The sequence below is a fragment of the Lonchura striata genome, chromosome 25 (genome assembly GCF_046129695.1).
Source record: "Lonchura striata isolate bLonStr1 chromosome 25, bLonStr1.mat, whole genome shotgun sequence".
Classification (NCBI taxonomy): domain Eukaryota; kingdom Metazoa; phylum Chordata; class Aves; order Passeriformes; family Estrildidae; genus Lonchura; species Lonchura striata.
The window spans coordinates 9,159,643-9,181,974 of NC_134627.1; the positions used below are offsets into that span (position 1 = coordinate 9,159,643).

General features: G+C 42.6%; 1 protein-coding gene across 10 annotated transcripts in view; it reads right to left on the reverse strand.

Moving 5' to 3' along the window:
• The window catches only part of TANC2 (tetratricopeptide repeat, ankyrin repeat and coiled-coil containing 2), a 154,522-nt gene that overhangs the window by 77,963 nt on the left and 54,227 nt on the right, over nucleotides 1-22,332 (reverse strand). For all 10 annotated transcript variants that reach the window (XM_021538563.3, XM_021538560.3, XM_077788386.1 and 7 more), the window contains one exon: nucleotides 13,238-13,345. In XM_021538563.3, coding sequence (XP_021394238.2) covers nucleotides 13,238-13,345 — 108 coding nt within the window. The remainder of the gene's footprint in view (nucleotides 1-13,237; nucleotides 13,346-22,332) is intronic.

Genomic DNA, 22,332 nt, shown 5'->3' on the forward strand with positions numbered 1-22,332 from the left:
AGTTTCCTTTGGCTTAATGCTGGGAACAACTCCCAACCAAAATTCACTCATTGGAGTTGAGTTTAACCTTGTCCTTAACTCCCCGCTTCATTTAAACTACCCTTAAAACATCTCCAAGGGGCACAAACCAGACTTTCACCTGTAAATACAGAAAACTACAATCTTGGCCCAAGTCATTGTCTAGGTACATTGAAGATATAGAGGATAATAATTATGTGCTTTGATAACAATCCCAATGGCAGGGTGTTGGAACCACATCTTCAAGATCCCTTCAACCCAAACCAGTTTGTGATTGCAATTCACAGAATCATGGAAAGGTCTGGTCTGGGAAGGGCATTAAAGCCTATCCATTCCCACCCCCTGACATGGGCAGAGACACCTTGCACTATCCCAGGCTGCTCCAAGCCCCATCCAACCTGTCCTTGGACACTCCCAGGGATGGAGCAGCAACAGCTGCTCTGGGCACCCTGTGTCACAGGAATAATTTCTTCCTGAGGCACCAGCCTCACAGGAATAATTTCTTCCTCATATAACTCTGACCTCCTTCAGCTTAAGTTTCTTCTGCCTTGTCTTGTCACTCCATGCTCATTCCCTGTGAGATGCTGGTCATGGTACAAGGTATCACCAGCTGAAATGCAGCAGTGGAGCTGTGAGACCTCCATATTTCATATAGAACTATCAATTATTTTATTATAACCTGGCTTTCAAAGTACAGATAACTTTGAATTTAAGCAAAGCACCATTGTACTGGATTATCCCCTCCTAAAGTCTTAAAAAATAAGTGGAATCATTTAACTGAATGTCAAAAAACAGACGTAACAGCTCTGAAGTGCCTGTGAATGGGTATTATGGAAAAAAGCTGTATGTTGCCTTTCAGGGTTGACAGTAAGACCTAATACTACTCTCTTCCTAAGTTCAGTGAGAGGGCATAACTGTTTTTTTCTCCCTTTTCCTGTGTGTTATCCAGTTGGTGCTGTAACCACATTTTACCCTGACTTCAGCACACTCCCATCTCCCCAGGAAATCTGAGCAGAGAATTGATAACACAACTTGCCTGAGATATTTTTAACTGTTTTGACACCACTGCTATAACCAGCTACAATAGCTCTAACACACCCCCCAGTTAACTCCGATAATAGTGGTATATCAAAAACCAGTAACACACTGCTCAACTGTGTACATGCAAACCCAAAGCCAAACAGTGGATTAAAGAGATCCCAAAATGCTGATGGTCTGAAGCTGCTGCACTTACTACATGAGCTCATGTGCTTCTGCATCAACACTCACTAATACTAAAAGCAACAACCAAATGCTTAGCACCAGGAATTTTAAAGAAGAATAAAACCCCTCCCTGACTCACTGCATGTGCACTAGTATTTTAAATAGTTCTATGGGCTGTGTAACTTGATGTCCCTTTATGTTCAGCAGGAAGCTTATGTTTTTATATAAACACACACAAAACAGGATGAAAAGGGTTTTTGGGAGCTGCTGTGCTGCTGTGCTGCAAAGTGACTAGCCACCCACCAAGCCACATGGGTGGTGGGTCAGCTTCTTCTTGGCCACCAAACCATGTAACTTGGGTTTTCATGCCAGCTGAGAGCTCTACTTGGCTGTTCCTGTTATTTACGTCTCACGGAATCTCTCAGGAACTATCTCCCAACATTCACAGCCAGGTAAATGCTGTATCCCAGCACACTGTCACATCTCCAAGTCAGCTACGTTTGTCTGGCTGGGTCTTCAAGTGTTTTAGAGTAGACACGTCTCGAATACACCCCTCAGTTGCTGGTAAAGCCACTACGTACCAAATTAACTATGGCAAGGAAGGCTGAATTCAGCTCTTAATGAAAACAGGAGAAGCAATTATTCTACAGGGAAGATGAAAAAGAGGCCATTCTTTTGTTGGCATGATAGAACTTGGGCTACTGAAGTGCTCTGCCCAGTACTTGTTGCCCAGTAAAGCAGAGCCCATCCTGCCCCTCTGCTGGTGGACCCCAGCAAGCCCTGGCTGGCTGTCAGCAAGTTTTAATGTCAAGGCCCTCTGCAGTGAAATGGCACTGGAAAGGACACCAGAGCCACCTAAGGCTCACACAGATACCTTTTTCTCTTTATTGTGAACAATTTTAGCAGAACCCAGCAGTGAACACGCCCATACTTTCCATCTACTTCTGCTTCTTTTTTAGTTAATGACTTTTTCTTTGACTGAACTGCAAAAATGCAAATTAGAAATACAACCTGAGCTTGTCAAGCAATTTAATACCTCTGATACTCCCTTCAAAAAATTCAACCCACTTTAAATATGTCAGCAGATATTTGCAATTCACCCTGGAATTTACCTGATTTAGGCCATTTAGGAGCAATTTTACAGAGCCTGGCAGATCTCTCAGATGTCTTATCCAGAAATACCCTTTGGATTTCTGAAAGGGTCAACTCTAACACCTCTGTAGGCATCACATGAAGCAGGATGGAGTTCATAAGTGCTCATAAATGTTTAGAGTATTCATTTAAAACCAAAATATCATTTTACAGCAGAGTTATTAGGTTTACTCTTTTTAAGAAACCGTAACATTCAAAATGTCCAATGTTTTTCTGTATATTGTCATTTTCAAATAGTGTTTCTGTTACCTCTTTTCAATTCCTGTATGAAAGCTGCCACATATTTCAGCTGCAATTGCTTACAAGCAAATGAAATTTCTTCATGATTTATTTGGTAATTCTGTGACTGGTTTGATAGCCACCCTCATCTAATTCTAGATAAATGGTGGAGGGCAGTGCCCCTGGGAGACATTAACAATGCATCTGTAGTCCACAGAATATTTTCAGTTTAATTGCTGTACTTTTACTTTCAAACAAGATGAAATCTATTTCAGGGAGTGTCTAACAAGAACTGGGTAACAGTTCCCTTAAAGGCACCTGTCCCTGAATTTGCCTGAGTATGAGACTGATTTACCTTTAGGAAATCAAAAATTCTTGAATTAGCAATAAGAAAAGAATAGCTATGTGCAAAAAGTGAGCACCTGTGGAAGGGCAGAAATAAAGTATACCATTTAGGATCCTGATGTTCAATTATGTAACTGCAGAGTTTCATCTAACAACTTCCCTACCTCCATGTGACCTGAATCTGTCCCATTATTATGTACATCTGCTTTGAATTATTCTGGATACACTTGAGCTGCCTTTGGAAAATATCCTTGACCATTTCTGCATATCCCCCTAATCTGACAATTAATGGAAGATGTTTTTATTAGTCTTGTTTACATCAAGAAGATATTTTTTAAAAAATTAATTACTAAGAGATGAAGGTGGCCCTATATGCATCTCTAAAAATGTCCATTTTTCTACTGCTGCACCTCCAATCCTGGGGTCAATTGTGGGGAACACATTGAGGGGCTGGAGCAGGGAAGGGAAAGGAGCTGGGAAGGGTTTGGAGCCCCAGGAGCAGCTGAGGGAGCTGGAAAAAGGCTCAGGAGAGAAAAGGAGGCTCAGGGGGGACCTCGTGGCTCTGCACAGCTCCTGACAGGAGGGGACAGCCGCGGGGTCAGGCTCTGCTCCAGGGAACAGGGACAGGAGGAGAGGGAACAGCCTCAGGCTGGGCCAGGGGAGGTTGAGATTGGATATTAGGGAAAATTTCTTCATGGAAAGGGTTGTCCAGCAACTGCCCAGGGGCAGTGGTGCAGTGCCCAACCCCAGAATTGTTAAAAAAACTTGTGGATGTGGCACCTGGGATACAGTTAGTGGTGAAGATAGTGGTGGTGCTGGGGGAATGGTTGGACTTAATTAGCTTAAGGGTCTTTTCCAACAGAAATATTTCTGTGAATCAAGTATTAGTAGTTCTGTCAGCAATGGAAAATGGTCTGACTAAAGTCCATCCCACTACAGAGAAGTGGCAAAGCAAATATATTCTCCCTAGATACTGACATCAGAGCCCTCTTGTCAGCCAAAATCCAACACTGAACTGTGGAGGTGTTAATCTGCACTTCCAATTCAACCTGTGCTCCTACAGCTTCCCTCAGTGCCTCCTTTTCCATCCAATAATTTCTGTAAGGAGCTGCACAAATTCCCACCATTAATCCCACTACATCAGTCTCTTGCACTCCTTCCAAAGACCTTCCCTCTAAGAAGAAATTAAAACAAAAGGAATTCTTCTCAGCACAACACATAAATACTGCTCTCTCTCTACCACTTTTCCTGATCATGCTCTTTAATAGTCCTTCAAGTGGATGGTCAGAAAGTAATTTTTAATCCCAAACCCTTCTGAGCCAGAGCAGCTAATGAATATCAATTCACTACTATCTTAAGACAGCAGCTCTGGCAAACACCGCATACACAGTATATATGTGTATATACACACAGCAGGGTATATGTGTATATATGTGTATATATATATGTGTATATATGTATAAAAGCCAAACAGGAGCGCTGGTGGAACATTGCATACACAGTGTTATGTGTGTATATATACCCAGCAGGCTGTATGTGTGTACATACACAGTATATATGTATGTATATGTGTGGATATGCGCACCAGCCAAACAAACAGCGGCTCTGTCGAACACCGGCGGCGCGGCGCGGGGCGGGCGCCGCCCCTCCGTGCAGTTCCGGGCACAGCCGGCCGGGGCGCTGCCGGCCCCCGGGCGGGGCGGGGATCGCCCCGCGCCTGCAGGGGGCGCTGTGCCGCGGGCTCGGCCCTCTCCCCACACGGAATGGCGGGCGCCGAGCGGGCTGCAGCGGCAAAGGCGGGCACACCCCCCGGGGCTGGCAAACAAAACCTAACAGACAACTCCGCAGCCTCGGCGGGAGCCGCGGGCGGCGGACCCACACGGGGGGCTGGGTTTGAGAGTAGCGAAAAAGCCCGGGGCAGCGGCAGCCGCGTTCCCCCGTAGCATCCGCCTCAGCCGGGGAGATGCGCCCTTCGGAAAGGCGAGGGGCCGGGGTCCCGGGTTTTCCTCCGAGGCATCCGAATGGATGCTGAAGGTCCTTTCCAGTCAGATTGGGTGCAATAAGGTCCCAGTTATCAGCTGCTCTGACAAGCAAAGGCTCACCCACGGTAGGGAAGCAGTGAGAGGTCAAAAGCTCCGTGGTGGCAGCGAATCCCGCCGGCAGCGACCGCAGCCCGGCTGCCCCTCCTCCGGTGCCGAGAGCCAAAGGGCAGCCGAGCCCAGCCCCTCACCCCCGGCCAAGCTCCCGCAGCATCTCTGCCCTTTTAAAGAGAAAACCCCTCAGGTAACAGAGTAGCCAGCTGTACCCTGCTCCCTCCTCCTCCTCACAGCAACGTCTTTTGTTCTCTTAAGTATCAGTAGTTATTGTCTCTTAGCAACAAATGGGACAAAATTTCACAAGAAAAAAAAAAATAAAAAATCCGAACTTCCACCAGCAGGTTGCATCACAACCGCCCAAATAATCTCTTTAATTCCAACAACTCTCTTTCAAAACCTCTCACATTCCTTCCACTTATTTTTCACATCATTTATTTCGATCAGGTGATAGAAGTCTGACAAGAATGTTGAAAAACCTGCTCCCTTTGTGGTAAGGCCAATCCTGGTTAACTAACGGGCACAAAGAAAGTTGGAAGAGACTTTCAGAAATATATACATACATATATAACATAGTATTTCCATAATTTTACTGGGGAGAAGAGTCTGTAGAAGAGGATTTTGACAAACACCTTTCCTTCTTCCGAGGCAGCTTTGCCACGTCAAAACACGAGCATTCAAATGAGCCAAACCGTTTAGCAAGGCAAATGACACTTGTCACCTTTGACCACTGTTAAGAGGGAAGTCAGGAGCAAGAGGCAAGACAGGACAAAGACCTTGTCCTTACCTGATCTGACCTGTTAGCATGCTCCCAGGATAAATTTATTAAAAGCAAATCTGACTAAATTATGGTCTACGCATTTACAATACAACACTGACAACAATCTTGAAAACCTACCATTACATACCTGAATAAGACTTCAAAAGTTCTGTTTGGATGTAATAACTGCTACAGAAATAGACTAATTTAGTGTTGCCAGCTTTTAAAATAACAAGTCAGACTGGACAGGGCTGAAAGCAACCTGGTCTAGTGGAAGATTTGCTGCCCTTGGCAGAAGGTGGAATGGTCCCTTCCAGCTCAACCCAGTCTGTTATTCTGGGGGTTAATTTCTAACAGAACCAACGTCTAGTGCTGTTGCTAATTGTGTATCTTCAATGATTGGAGAGGGAAGGACTGCTGTCCATGTCGATGAGATCAATTTAAAATTTGTTCTTTCTCTAAAAAAATACCAGCCAGGCTGCTACAACCAGTGCTTCCAAGCAGGGCTGCACTTTCAAACTGGCAGCTGACCAAAATGGTCATGTTTGGACTCAAGGTAATTATTTTCAAGTGATTTGGAGTTAAATAATTAGTGACATAAAACGTAAAAAATTCTGCTTAATGAGGTGGAAAATCTACTGTGGTACAGGAGGTTATGCACAAGTTGATCTCCTTTCTTCAGGGTCCAAGGACAGCTGTGCTGCCCTGGAGAACAGAGCAGATGGGACAGAGGGAATGCTGACGAATGAAGCCAATTTCACCAGGGGAACAACAGTCACACTAGATAAGAATAAAGAAGTTCTTGTTCTGCAGCCCTGGGGAGGGTGAGGAAGTCACAGCAACTGGCAAGAGAGCACAAGTCATGGTGTGGCTTTCAGAGCACTGCATATTTTCACTTATGGGCAGCTCTCCATAGCATCACTGAAATTCAAGGACTTTCATCTGTAGGCACTGGGACATGGGAACCAGTCTTATAAAAGAATGACCAGTTTCCTACAAATGCAACCACCCCTTCTTCTATTGTTACAGCTAACCATAATGGTAAAATGAATACTGAGGGGATTGCCTCCATGAAGAGGTGAAACAAACAAAAACCATCTCAAAAACATTGTAGGAAAAAAAGAAGTAGAATTAGTGACCACTTCCTCTAGACCATAAAGCATTTGGGAATAAATATCTGAGCCAGAGTGAAAAAGAGAGGACAGATTAGTCACTCTAGTCACTAATCAGCACAACCATGACCAAGACCTCTAGCAACCCTCATCTCCTTCCTTTCTGTCTCGTTTAGCATCCCTGCATTTCCTCTTAGGACAGGCATAAACACAAGGCAAAGGCTAACTTCAAATTAAACCCCACCTAGAGAACTCCTACAGAACTCAACAGGGAACTAAGAAGGAAAATGAAGTTTGTGTAACGACATCGAGGGCATTACAAGCAGGAGCCGAAACGCAACTGCGATAGTGCTATCACCAACAGGTCAGGCTGTCATTGTGCTGGGACCCACTGAGTGCCAACACGCAGCTAATCCAGCCTGACAGATGCATAGTAGGAACAGAACCATCACAAGGTGAACAATTATGGATTTGTTTGGTTTACTGAGGGAGGTGCAACATTGATCCAGGGAAGCATTACCCATTAATTGCACTGCTAAAATGCCTCAGCGCTTTTGCAGAAAGTTGCCTTTCTTTCCCCTCTCCTCCAGCTACATTTTTATGACAAAAATAAAATTCCTCTTTTTTAGAGCAGAGCATGGACACTTGCTGGGATGTGCCTGACAGCACACACACTTCCTAACAGGTTGCCCAGAGAAGCTGTGGCTGCCTCCATCCCTGCAAGTGTTCAAGGCTAGGCTGAATGGAGCTTGGAGCAATCACTTCTAGAAGGTGTCCCTACCCATGGAAGGAGGTGGAACTGGACCATCTTTAAAGTGGCATCACAGCCAAACCCTGCTGGGATTCAAGGGCATCAGTGTGGGCTGCTCTTGTCAAAAAATAATATGCTAGAAGAGGAAACTCCTCTGCCAGAGTCAGTCAGTGAGAAATCTGCCCCACCTGCTCAGATATGGAAGAAAAGGTTTTACACTGATCCTCGCAGGCCTAACACTGACAGTTTCATGAGGGAAAAAACATCAGGGTTGGTTTGCTTATGTACATATTTATTCGCTGGCAGAAAGCGATAAATATTCAAAAAGCCAAAGTACTAGCACAAAAATGTTACTGTTTCCCAACAGATCAGCTGAAAGTGAGCACTGCTGCTTGCTGAGGCAAAACAACTCCTTAGACTCCCTGGGATCCATCTGGATGGGAAGCCAGAGGTGCTAGGCTGCTGCTGCTGCTGAAGAATCTGAAGCAAAACAAACCTCGAGAGTCATCTAGGTTACATCTCTGAAAGCAGTCACAACACTTTAAAGTTGGGTAGTTCATCACAAAACCATAATTTGGATCATTTACAGCCTTTTCCCCTCTTTTTTCCCTTTCTTTTTTTTTTCTCCTCCAGGTTAATTGCACCCAATCCCTGTAAGGGTTGGGTATTAACAGATTGCACCAGGAAGCTTCAAGAAAAGCATGTTGTCTCCAGTTATTTAACAGTTAAAACATATGGGAATAATCTATGCAATTTGTATTATTTTCACTTCTTATCTTGAACAACCTCATTTTGGTAAGATTCAATAAACCCTAAACTCCGGACCACGCCACTATTCTCCAAGTTGCAACTTTCAGTTCAAGCAAACTCGATGACACCTAATGGCAACTGGTCTGTGGCCAATCCCAAATGGATTCACACCTGGAACTCTAGCAAAACCTTCAATATTCCTCCCTCTGATCCAGAACTTCAGACCAGAATGGGGTTTGTTTTGTAATAAACGAGTTTATTCTGAAACTGGTTCCATCTCTTGATCTAGCAGAAGGAACCAACAGCATCCTCCCAGGAACAGCATGAGAAAAGTCAATCGCTTCCATAGCAACCAATGTGCCAAATTATGGCTCTTCTGCAATTAGGACTGATCACAATGATTTCCCATTCCCTTCAGGTCAGTGGGCTTGACAGTGCTGGGACAACCACAAGATTCAACAGTAAAAGCATTTGTCAGATCACAGTTGGTTTATTTCCTCTGCTTCCTCCCAGTTCATCACTGCTCAATATGACAAAGGTTGGACCAGAATCCTGCTGGCTAAATTTGTTTGGGGTTTTGTAGGATTTTTTTGGCTCAGTGCCTGTATTTTCACAATGAAAAATCAGAGAGGAGTGCTGGTTCCTGCATTCCCTCTTAAAGGGCTTTTTCTAAGACCTGAGAAGCATTTTGTTATGTTTAGGAGAAACACGTGGATAGTGTAAAATGAAAAATACACATTTTACATGATAAAAAGAGAAGCAGCAGCAAGCAGATGTCAAGCTCAATGATTCTTTAGCCAAAGGAAGAGAAAAAGGAGATGAACACAAGTGCCGCTGCCATGGTAAATCACTCCTCTCCCTGTCTGTGGCGGGAGCACTGCAGTGATTCCTAACTCAATCACGGATGAAAACAGATGCCTGCCAGCCTAATGTGCAACAAGCAAACCAGACACTCAAGATCTGTGTCCCAAAATTTCTGAAGAAGGAGTTAATCAAATTAAAAGATAATGTCATAACTTAGCTTTTGAAACACCACGGCAAGGTAATAAATTACATAAAATGCAACTGCAAACATTAATCTGAGACAAAAGGCTATTACCTGAAAGCACCATCCATCTCAGATTTTCTGAGCACTTAGAAGTCAAAACCTGTTTTAGCTACCATGGGAAACAAAAAGCAGCTCAAAGAAAGATGCCCTTGTGAACACAACTAAGAACCAAGAAGCCAGGACAGTGCTTACCACACAAGTAGGGCCTCTTGGCAGGAGTGAGGTGTGATAAACTGGAGGAAAACCCCTACATATTAAACTGAGTCACTAGAATCACAGCAGAAAAGGTTTGACAGTTGAACAACAGAGGTTTGAAGGTCAATTCCTGCTAGTCTTCGTTATCCTCCTTGAAGAGCAATGATGGATGGGAGGGCATCATCCCCCACCTCCCTGCCTTCAGAGGGCTGACAAGAGGGAAAACACAAATGCCTCTGTTGAACAGCATCTGCAGGACTGGAGCAGAGACAAGGAGGGAAGAGGGAACAGAAACCTTCCAAGACTCTCCTTATAAAGTCTCTGCTAAGTCACAGAGTCACAGAGTGGTCTGGGTTGGAGGAGACCTTTTAGCTCACCCTGTCCAACCTGGCCTTGAACATTTCCAGGGATGGGAGACCTGTGCTAGGGCCTCATTACCCACACAGGGAAGAGACAAGGAAGAACTCCTCCACCAGGGACACTGAAATCTGAACAACTACAACTACAAAAACTTCTACAGAAACATAATTTGACTCAATGATCCTTGTGGGTCCCTTTCAACTCAGCTTATTCTGTAATTCTGTGATAATTCTGGTAGAAAGGAGTTTTTCAAAGTCATGGAACAGCTTATTTTTGCCATCATCTTAGTTACAACAACTATAAAATATGGGCCAATTTCTAAATTCATTTAAGAAGATTTAATAATTTTAAAGTTATCTATGTTCTTTTCTCTATAAAAGGAATGTAATAAAAAAATAAATTATACCAAGCTTCAAAGTTTACTATTTGTGCTTGGTATCAGAACTGCCCTCCACAACACCACTCGGTATTGTGATCTTCTTTGTCCTTCCTTGGCATTGGAAAGTTGGGAGCACGTAATTCCCCCACACTGACTCACACTGAAGATGTCACAAGCAAATCTTACCCCCAGCAGCATGAGGGGCTGAGCGGTGGCACTGCAGTTGCTCAGGAAACCACCTCCCTGGAATGTGCTGAAATTTGCCTGAAGACTTAAAATAAACATTTTGATACTGAGCAAAGTTCACCTCTCAGCATCTCAAATTGAAATCGGTATTCCTATATATGCAGAGTAGCTAATGTTCTCTTTTCTTTGCTATTTAGTGTTTTAAACTGCTTTCAAGTGTATAATTAATTACATTTTTTTGTCAGGGATCAAATTAAAAACCACTCCACCTCCCCTCCACTGCATGGCAGATCATCAGCTTAATTTTTTCCTTCTTTCAACTCATACCGTTATTCTTGGAAATGCTCGGAATTTAGCACTGTGTGCTGTATCTTCACAGGATGCACACATTTTAGAAGAGAGTTAATGTAAGCCTAGCACAGAAGAAAGAAGTTGTATTTCCTTGGAAAACTGATTCCAAGCAGTGCCTGAAGCTTTGCCAAGATCCAGAGTAGGACTCTTCCTCCACCTTCCCATCAGGAGCTGGATGCTATGTCCCCTTTGGTTCCTGTGAGTTGATCACAACTTAGCTCTTTCTTTCTCTACCTCTTTACACAAGGATCCTCCCCCAGCCACCTACTTCTTCCAAGGTGGTATATCTTGAGCTTGGAATCCAGCCTTCCAGACCAGCAAAGCCTCCATCCCCCACATTACTGCCACTTTCACAGAAGAATCCATAAATTTGGGCAGTTTCTTCCATGAACAACTTCAGAAATCCTTTGTCAATGGATTCTATCCTCCCCTCTTCCCCTGCCTGTCCCAACTGCCCATATAAATCTGGCCACAGTCCCTGGACACGGGCACACATGAAGAGAGCAGCTCCCTAACAGGTCCTTGGGATCACATTTAAGGAAACTGAAACAAACTGGATTCCCAACCTGCAGTTTCTGCCTTGACTCCAAGTCCATGCTCTTCCCTGGCATGTACTGTTCCGCTCTTATCTCATTTCTCTTTTCCAAGTACACCAAGATGGCCCATGGGGACATAGTCTCATGTTGGCCTTGGGAGAGCTAGGTTTACAGTTGGACTCGATACTCTGAAGGGCTTTTCCAACCTTATTGGTTCCACTGTGACAACTCTGCCATTGTCACTTTTTTCCATCCTTAATGACGCTTCATGTTCCTTTAAGAACACTTCAAGGCAGTACAAAACACCACTTTTCCTTTCAGATCACTAAACTATCAGCAAGAGAAAAAGATCAAATAGCAGAAAAAAAAAAAAATTAAGAAATTGCAGATCCCATTCTCAGAGCCCATCCCTGGGCTTGGCAGGAGTCCTGCCCTCCAAAGCTCTGTAAGAGGGGAGGCACATGTCTGGGTGTGGGAATGTGGAATTTATTTTTTTTTAATCTTACAATCCAATGATAATTCTCTGTGGATGCAATCATAAGAAGTTTATAATTATTAACAATTATAAACATGACAGCTGAAGCCATTCTGTTAGAAAAAAAGGCTGCAGCAGCACAATTTTAATTGTAATTCATGATGATTGAAAAAGGAGCAGCACTTTTCAAGGCAACTGTGGTCTCAAATTAGGTATTGCCAAGCACAGGAACTGTTGATTTTTCTGAGACAACTTCTCTTTCAGACAATACATTCAAGAAAACCCACATTCAAAATCTGGACAACATTCAATTAATTCCTCCAGTTTTGAGTACTCTGTAAGTTCTTCTTCAAGTTCATCAGCCACAGGAATAAACAACACCCTGATTTCACAGACATTTATTAATATGACCTTGGTGACTGTAGCTACAGATTTCAGAGGCAGATGTCACATATTTGCACATCATTTCAACATATTAAACATTCTTTTTTCCATCCAAAGCCTACTGTGAGTATGGATCCCTTTGGTTCATTATCAAGGAAAGCCAGAGGAACAATCTGCATAACTCAGCACAGAATCCACTAAAACACTTACTGCTGTTTTCACCCTTCTCCCAGCACCTCCACAGTCTCTAGCCTTCCCCAGCCTGCCACTTGCAAGTGAGGAAAAATCTGGGAAACGATACTGAGCTGCAGATTCCAGGCACTCACATGTGCTGGGTTTGCCAGGGCTTGGAGGATTTAGGTAAAGCCTGCCTGAGCTGACAGACATGAACAGGGTTGAGCCAGGAAGGGACATGACCCACTTTATTTATTTTTCAACCAGAGGCCTCAAGCAACATGTATGCATTTCAGAGCAACTGCTACAGGATACAGAAATTAGAAGGTATTTCTTAACAAAATAAAAGTAAATACACCAATATTCTTGGATGCAGGTAACAAGGCCCCACAGTTTCGCTTTAAGCTGATTTAATGGTGTTTCTGAGACGTGGTTTTATTCCAGCAGACTAGCATTAAAAATTATATTTAAAGCAGGAATGTTTACTGGTTAATTTTTATCTTCTCAAAAGCAACTCTCTAGGCCTCCTATATTATTCTGAGGAGAGAGCAGCCACATGCAAAATTGCAAGAACCAAACATAAATGGGCAACTAGCAGAAATTAATGCTTATTCAAATTTCCAAGACAGTGAAACTTGGTTAGGGAAGGTCCAACCAACCATCTAGCCAAAGGAGCCATATTCTACATTTAAAAATTCTCTCTGCCTGTTGCCCCTGTTCACACAGAGCCTTTGCATGCAGCTTACCAGGGCAGAATGCATCAACATCCAGCTTCTGGGCAGAGAGGGTTGGGGAGCCAAGCTCGGACTCTGGGATTCGAGGGCTCTCAACAAACTTTGCTTTCCTCAGAGGGGCTAAAGGAGAAGGAGGGGGAGAGAAAAAGAGAGGTCATGAGTAAGGGAAATAGCAAGCAACAGATGGAAGCACTTAACTAAACGACACTGTCAGACTCATATCAGGTTACCTTTTTTTTTTTTCCCCAGGAAAAAAAATTATCTACATTTTTTACAAAGGAGATGGCTCTTGGTTAAACTTTCAAACTGCACAGGCTGACTTCAAAGTGTGTGAGCACTGAGGCACATTCCTGATACTCTAAAACATTTTCTTTTCTTCTACTTTATCAAAGTTTTTATAGCAAGCAAATAAGCCTGGATCCAGCAACTGTGGAAACCCAAAGATCATGGAGAGGTACACAGAGCCCATCAGGTTTTAAGATATTTAACTGCAAATATCTGAACTGAACACATAAATGCTATGTTCAGTAATTGTTTTCTTGAACATAAAATTTCAATTTCAGGACAGTCTCATTTTTGGACCAAACAGATTTGGTGTTCAACACAAAAAAGCAGAGCAAAGCTAACACTGTGCAAGCCAAAAAGAAGCACTCCACTTTTATCCCTGCAAATCCATAAAAGATCAAGAGACTTAACAGAGGATGGGGAAAAGGTAATAGTGTCTGTAACAAAGCATCACTGACCACTAGTGCTAGAAAAATGGGATTTTCTCCATGTTTTAAAAGTCTGAATTCTAAAAGACATGAAATTCTGTACAACATTTTTTTTTTTTGGAGTAAAATTAATAAAAGTGGTTTAGTAGAAGTCTTTAAATATATTCCAGACCAGAGAAAGAGAACTAGAGAATAAGTTATATGCAGAGAATGTCATATTGTAATTCCAAGTTAAACTCGCATGCTCATTACAATGAAAGGCTAATTTGAAAAGCCCCTCAGCACTGATTCTGGAGGTCAGTGGCTTCTGCCCCTCCATTTACATAATTTATCTTTATTGTTCCCTGTCTTGCAAATTAAATTTGGGATCTGCAGCTAAAGATTGGGAGGCTGTTCTTTTCCATCTCCTGTAATAAAAGCTCAACAGGTCAGAGAATGATATCTGAGGCAGCAATAAATCTCTTGGTTTTAGGGAGCTGCTGTGGTGCTAGGAAAGGCTGAGAAGGTCCAAGGATGGGGACCCTGACAACCAGATCACTCCAACTGAGCTACACATTAGTGATCCCAATTTTTTTTTTTAATGGAGTGTGCAAAACAGAGATGCAGATTGAGGTACGATTTTTTAATAGAAGGTCCCTGTGAAGCAGAAGAAAGGCAAGGAATCAACCCGCCCATCTCTGCACCAGAACAGGTGTGCTAAAAGCCCTCCTCTCTACCCCCTCATAATCCATCTCAGGAGATGTGCTGAGGGAAAACAGGTACCACACTTCCATTTTGCACGCAAAAATCCTGGATGACTATGAGACACATTGCCAGCACATTCCTTGCAAGCCCATCAGGGCTGGTGTAACAGGAGCCCTGCAGGGCAGGAGGAATGTGAGAAACTCAGAAAGATAAGGACAGCTTGGAGCCCCTTCTCCCCGCCATTCCACGTGGTCATGGATGTGCAGCACCACCCAAACACACAATCTGATGCTAAACACTACAAGCCAGCAGTCAATTCTATATAATCCCCCCTGGAAAAAGTCCCACATGTGCACACACAAACACCCCACAGCCACACACTGGCCAACACCCGAGAAAAATCATTCCCAGTAACAATCTTGTGCCAGATCCTGATGTAATGAAAACATTTTAATATTGAAAAGATTATTGCTATAGCCCAAAAATTGTTTAAAATAATAATTCCTCACAGGTCAATAATTTAATGTTTAGTTTGTTATTGCAGTTTTAATAAATAAGTTTTACTACAGTCTCAGTAACAGCCATTTCTATAATATATATTAAAAATTGCTTGTCTTTTCTTTATCATTTCTGGCTGACACCAGAACCATATATCATCCCACACACATGTGGCAGTGCTCACTGTGTTCTAAAACACAATACTCACAGAATTTTCACAGTTCAAGAAATGTTAATGACTGATGGGATAGTCACTAGATGGTTATGCACTGAAAAGTATTTTTAAAAAGAGGAAGGAGAATTTTAATAAGCATAGAGAGGACAATGTGATCACCACACCACTTGCTGTGTGGACACACAGGTCTGTGGAAGATGCAGGACCTGCATGTTTTGACAGATCAGCACTGAACAGTTCACCTATAAGGAAGGAACTGATCTCCCATTCCATTGGGTTTTATTTCTACATTTACTCTGGATCTCTTTTACTCCTCACTGAGGTGCCTATTGCCCCACTAATTCCTGCCTTCTCCTCAGGACTGACTGATGACAGCAGACATGATCAGCTCATGGATCCAACAAGCTGATCCACCATTTTTTTCTCTTTGAGGGCAATAAAGAATATCCTATCACCAATGTGGTGAAATCTCCATATACTGCAAGTTCAACCACATACATAATTTTAATGCATTTCATAGCATCACAAAATCACAGACTGCGTTGTGTTGGAAGGGAATTAAAAGCTCATTCAGTCCCACTCCCTGGAACTGGGCAGGGGATACCTTCCACTACAGCAGGTAGCTCAGAGCACTGTCCAGCCTGGCCTGGCATCTATTTTATTATGTTTTTGTTCCCTCAAAAGCATGACTTGAGCCTTAAAAACACACTTCCAACAGCCAAGACACACCATGTCACCATGACTCACAGACAACAGTTTACTTTAAAAGGCTTAAGTCAATACAATCCTCTCCATGTAAATACAGGTGGGGAAAAATCACAGAAGGAAGAGTTTCTGTTATTACAAATACCCTAAGAGTGGGAAAGACAAAAACTCTTCCTAACTCACCCATAAATTGATTACAGGAAAGGAGGATTTTCATGTACAAGAATTAAGCACCTCTGACTCATGTTCAAATGAATATTATCCTGACAGATTCAGATTTGGGCATTAGTTTTCTACTGGAAAAATGGAAATATTATAAAATCTAAAATCTGGCTTGACACTCTACAGCCAAATGTTAATGGAGAACACTCATCTTTTTATAAAAGTGGCTTTTCAAGGCACAACGGTTTGCCTTGGTCCTGAACCCCTTCCTGAGAGCAAAGGCAAATCTTATAATCACAGTCATGGGATGAGCTTCTGGCACAAATTATAAAAACTAACAAAAGCATGAAACCATTATTTGAAGTATTCTGTACCTGCTCAGTCCTTTAGGACTCTTATCCTATAAGGATTTTCTGTATGAAACGGACCAACTCCAGGCGTTAAACAGCAGGAAAATAGCCCTTCATGTTACACAACTGGAGTTTTTATGAGCAGAAAAAAAATTTCTCTTCCAAGAACACCAGGAAAAAGGATGTCTGCAATAACCAGTTATAAAAACATAATGGATTGAGTAAAGATGGCAGTCACTGGCAACACTGGCTTTCTAGAACTGCAAAACTTGCATTTAATTCAAAAAAAGCATATTGGTTACGTGGCGCCTAAAGGCACACCCTTGTTCCTGGGGTCCCACGCCCTCCACCCTGTGACAGCCCAGGAGCCCATGGCTGCAGCCCGTGATCCATGTCCATCTCACAGGCCAGTCCTCTTTGCATCACATAGGAACTGACTTGCCACTACTGAAGAAGGAACTTCAATTTCAGTGGCTGAGACGTTCTTTCAAACCAATACTGCACATTTTTGGGGCCAGTTCTGCAGTTCTTAGTGAGATTAATCCCCACTAGTGACCAAGCCAGCAGAGCAAAACTGAAAATCCTTCTGTCGATGCAAATAAAATTCTCATTTGACTCTGACAGCAACTTGTCCTGGGCGAGGAAAATGATGCTTATTCTGGGTAGGAATTAACCATGCAATGCAAAACAGCAGTGCCAGCAATCAGAAAATTTAATTAGCTGGCTTGTTTATGACACTTTCTGCAACAGGTTGTCTATCTTCCAGCGGGGACAAAGTATGCCCCTTGTGGGATTTGGGAGGCCCTGGCCCAGGGTGCCCAAAGCAGATGTGCCTGCCCCTGGATCCCTGCAAATGTCCCAGGCCACGTTGGACGGGACTTGGAGCAGCCTGGGACAGTGGGAAGTGTCTCTGCCTTGGCAGGAGATGGGACCAGATAGGCTTTAAGGTCCCTTCCTACCCAAACCAGTCCATCACAGAACCCCAAACCTAACACTAGGGAAAGTATTTTATTAGTAACTGCAATTGTCAGCAGCCTGACTTTTTAGACTCTCTTTAAAACAGGGATTCAGAACACAGGAAAAGTTCTGGCTTTGCCTGGCAAACTGAAACAATCTGCCCCATTCATAACATCCCTCAAACCTGCATGCCCATACTAGTTGCCACTGAGGCTCCCACTCTAGAGTCTGGATGAGCCTCTTTTGTAACATAAATTTGACATTTGAATCAAATCCTCAAAAGTGGTAAAGTTTACAAAATCCTGCCCATGCTGCGCTATGTTTGGGAAAAGCCAGAGTTATGATTTGCTCTTCAGAGCAAACTATGGAAGCTTAGACTTAAAGAGAGGAAAAGTGGGTGCTCAGTGCATCCTCCATTCCCATCTTTCACTCATGCCAGAGCCTGACTCATGTTTGGAAGCATCCCAGCAGCTCCACAGTGCTGTGCAGCTGACTTTATTGAAGTCTCCCTCAAACGAAAATGTTTTTAGTGCTGCAGAGTTATTGATCCATGGAGCTCCTGGAACAAATAACTGTCACATTCAGCACAGCTGCACAAAACCCAGCACATGGGTGATGAAGCTTTGCTCCTTCCTCTGGCCCAAAGCACCTTTTATTTGGCTGAGGTAAGAGCCATAAAGAGGAAATTACAGACCACATGATTATTTTTGCTGTGGCACTAATCCTGGAACCCTAGAACGGTTTTGGTTAGAAAAGACCTTAAAAAAATGATCCAGTCCCACTGCCTGTTATGGGCAGGGACATCTTCCACTAGACCAGCTTGCTCCAGGCTCCATCCAACCCAATGAACATTTCCAGGGATGGGGCAGCCACAGCTTCTCTGGGAGATCAGACAAAATAATATAACAGCCATATTAATAAGGATTTTTAGGTATATATTAAAAAAAAATTAAATTAAACCAGTGACAACACATACAATGAGGGTTAACATCCTTTTTACATAATCCAGCATTATTTTATAGAATCCATTGTGTAACAGTTTTTTCCTCTTCTATTATTTGAGACTATAAAAGCTTTTTAAATTACATTCCCCAGCCTTTCTCCTCTCATCCTACATTATCACAGCAGTGAGGGCAGGGCAGCACAGAAAAGTGATGAGAACAACGTGTTGTTTGGAAACATACTTGTTCCAAAACTCTCCAAAGTTCCATACTTCTCCAAAGCCATGGATTCTGCAATCCTGTGGGACCACAGAAACCTCCTGGAATAGTCTTTCCTCCTCTCTGTGTCTCTCCAGATGAAGAAGGCACAGAAAATACCAGCAAGAATATGTTCAGTGACCTCAAAAAGGAATGAGTCTTCTGAAAACATACAATTAAATCAAATTATTACCTATCTTACCAAAATTATTACAAACCTTCACACTAATTGATCAAAATGGTCTTCTGTCTGAATAGACATCCCTAATCAATGTTCAAGGGAGAAAATCACCTGGTTTTGAAAAGGTTTATATGCATTTTAAATATATGTAGAATAAAATAATACAGATTTCTGCCTGAATTGTTCAATAATGGCAATACAATGATGCATACAATACATTTATATTTTCAGAGAGAAAAGAATTCCTCCTAAAATATTAACCTGGCTGTAGTCTGTGCTTCCAAAGGTCAATTTCCATTTTGCTGATTATTATGAACAATTTTCTGTCACTCAGAGAAATGGAACAGTGATTTTGACATCAAACTTTCCACTGTTGAGGACACCAGCCAGCAAAGTCCCCTCCCCATCTCAGCCCAAAGGGTTTAGTTTCGGAGCATCCCAGTGTCAATCTCCTGAACAGAGGCTCCCTGGAATACTCGGGCAAGCCTCAGGACGAAAGCTGCTCCTATTGTTGATCCCAGAAAGAAAAATGCACCCTCACTTTCCCCCTAGATAAGGCTTTTTTCCAATGTGGGCTGCCAACAAGTCTTAGTGCATGTAGGGGATAGCTTTGAGGAGAAAGAAGTTATTTAACTAATATATAGACATGGCAGGAGGAGGAGATGGGACATTCCTCTTCCCATCCAAACTTATCAAGTCATTTTGACTCCTTGGAGCTGTGGCACACTGTACACGTCTCCATGTCATTTCCCATAAAAAAATTCTTCTTTTCAGCATCTTCTGAAGCCTCTTAGCAAGCTTTCTGCTAAAATTTCTTAACAGAAATTCCTCATCTGTGACTCAAGGTTGAACCCTGTGCATGAGACGAGGCAGATGAAAGCAGAGAAAGGAAGGCAGCAGAACTTGCTCCAGCTTTCTAAGTCATCTTGTTATGAAAACAAGTGATAAATTTCTGTTGCAGTCAGTTTTCAAGTTTCAGACTTTGCTTACACTAAAAAAAAAAAATAAATAGAGTGACTGGAGAGCCGGGACTATGGGATGAAACCACATCACCAATATTTTAAGCCTACATAAGATCTGCTCTAATACCCCAAAGATCTTCCCAAATGACAGAAACATGGTAGAGCTGGAGGGGAAATAATTCCTCAACCCCTCATATTCCTTTCCCCAACAGTTTTATTTCATTAAATGTTAAATTTAAAACAGATGAGAGGAGAATACTACAAAACACAAGTGCTGAATTGCATTATTCCCATTCAATCTCCTACTATCTTGGAGTTCTTTCTGTAATTCAGTGACTCAGATATTGCACTGGCACTAAAAATGAGGGAAAATGTCCAAAAAACGACCTGGATGTACACTGTAAAGGACATTTAGTCTATAGAGAGCAGCAAAGAGCTCTGTCACTTCAATCAAATTATAGGCAACCCTGGTAATTCACTGGTTAAAAAAAACCTGTTACACCAATTTCTAACAATGCTCAGATTTCAAACTAAACTTCCAAGCTGACAGAAATCAGAAACTAATTAAACATCTACTGAAGCAAACAAACTCATTTCCCTCGCTCTTGCATGAAGCTGACAAAGCTCAGGGAAAGCTGCCCAGTGCCACTGTGTCCCCACCAAGGGGCTTGTGTCTGTCTCATGGGGCTTTTTAAAATGGTCTATGCTGAACATACAAGTCAAATCCTTTCTGGACACCGACAAAGCTTAATTTAGCTCAAGGCACTAGACAAAGAGAAAATATATTTAAGTGGTGATTCTTCCCACAGAAGAAAAGAGCAAGTGAAATACAAACAGTTCTGAAATGCAGTTTATCTCCCTAGTGTTATACTCTCTTACACAGGTCTTCTAGAACAGCTTTAAGGTCCCTACTCACCCAAACCATTCTAGGATTCTCTCCATTTTTCTTTACACCGAGAAGTGTATGCAGGAAGGTATCCCTGCCAATGGCAGGGGGTGGAACTGGATTGTTGTTAAGGTCCTTTCTAATCCAAACCATTCTGTGACTGTGCGATTAACTCTGCCCTTCAGACCTCCTTCTATTAACATCTTCCACACACACACCAGGCCAACGGGTCTGCAGCCAGCCAGGGCTCCCTCCAAGCCCTTTTTAGCACTTGATGCCACAACCACCGCCTGTCAGCTGCCTGGTGCTAAGAGAGTTATAAATGAGCAGTTATCCAGCAGAGAAGTAATTCAGCACCCTTGACCACCTCCTGCTCCTCATGCTTAGCCTCATTTGCTTTCATGACCTGCTCCACCTTTGCTGCCATCCCAGACAAAGCTCTGCCATCCTGTCTTTGCAGTGCCTGTACCCGCACACTGGGTGCCCACTGCTGATACTCTGTAATTAGAGCAGCAAAAAATTAAACCCTGCACGAGGGGCTTGGAAAGGAACTGAAAAAGATTAACAAATGCACTCTAGACAGCACTGCAAGAGTGCTGCTGAAGTATTTTGCAAGGAGCCAAGAATTATCAAATTATACCAGCAAATTAAATTGGTACAGGAGTGGCAGGGCAAAGGCCAGCAGTAAGCCTAAGCTGCACGTCAACAAAATCTCATTCTTCCTCACACCATATCCTTAAGATCAAACCAAGATATTGTAACCATAAAAGAGAGAAGAGTAAACTGTAAAATATCTGACCATTCACAGCCCAAGTAATCCCAAGTTAGAGCATGTGTGAGACTGGACGCAGTTCACTATATAAAGCACTGTTTATGACCAGGACTACACAGCTACAAGCCAATATAAATTCACTCCTTGATAACAGCATTTTAAAATAAAGGCAAGAGATTAAGAACAGCTAAGGTTATTTATTTCTGTGCAAGACATTCGAATTTTGTGGTGCTAAAACTAATACAGTTGGGTTAGTTGATACCACCAGAGCTGTAATTATATTGATACATATACAAAACTGTTCCATTCATATGAAACTTGATTTAGGATCCCTATTGCTCCGATGGTAGCAGCTTCACAGAATATTCTATCCTTAAAATGAAGCTGCTTATCTGGCAAGGCACAAGCCTGAATTAGCTGAACTTGTTTGTTAACACTTGAAAAACTGCATTATGCTGCACTTACAAGGTGGGTTTTACCTAAGAAAATTGCTAATTCAGCCATCTGTAGTTTTCAGTAATTTATTTGCTTTTCCAAGTCTTCATTTTCTTGCAAAATTAAAGGAGCTGTTAGAACTTTCTGTTTGAGGAGTGATGACTGCTCATCATCCCTTCCTTCCACAGAGGAGCAGGGACAATGCTCCAAGGACACATGGCATGCCTCAGGGATTTAACTGAAATATCTAATAACCATGTGATTATTTGTGTGAACACAGATTGTTGAAGCAGACTGTCACTGACACACGAGTGCCATGCTCCTCATCATGAGTGGATTTAAGACCCAAAACTTCTGTGAGGCTTGATGCACATGAATCCTGTGACATCACCAATGTCCCAGGACCAGGGGACATTAAAGTGTAAATA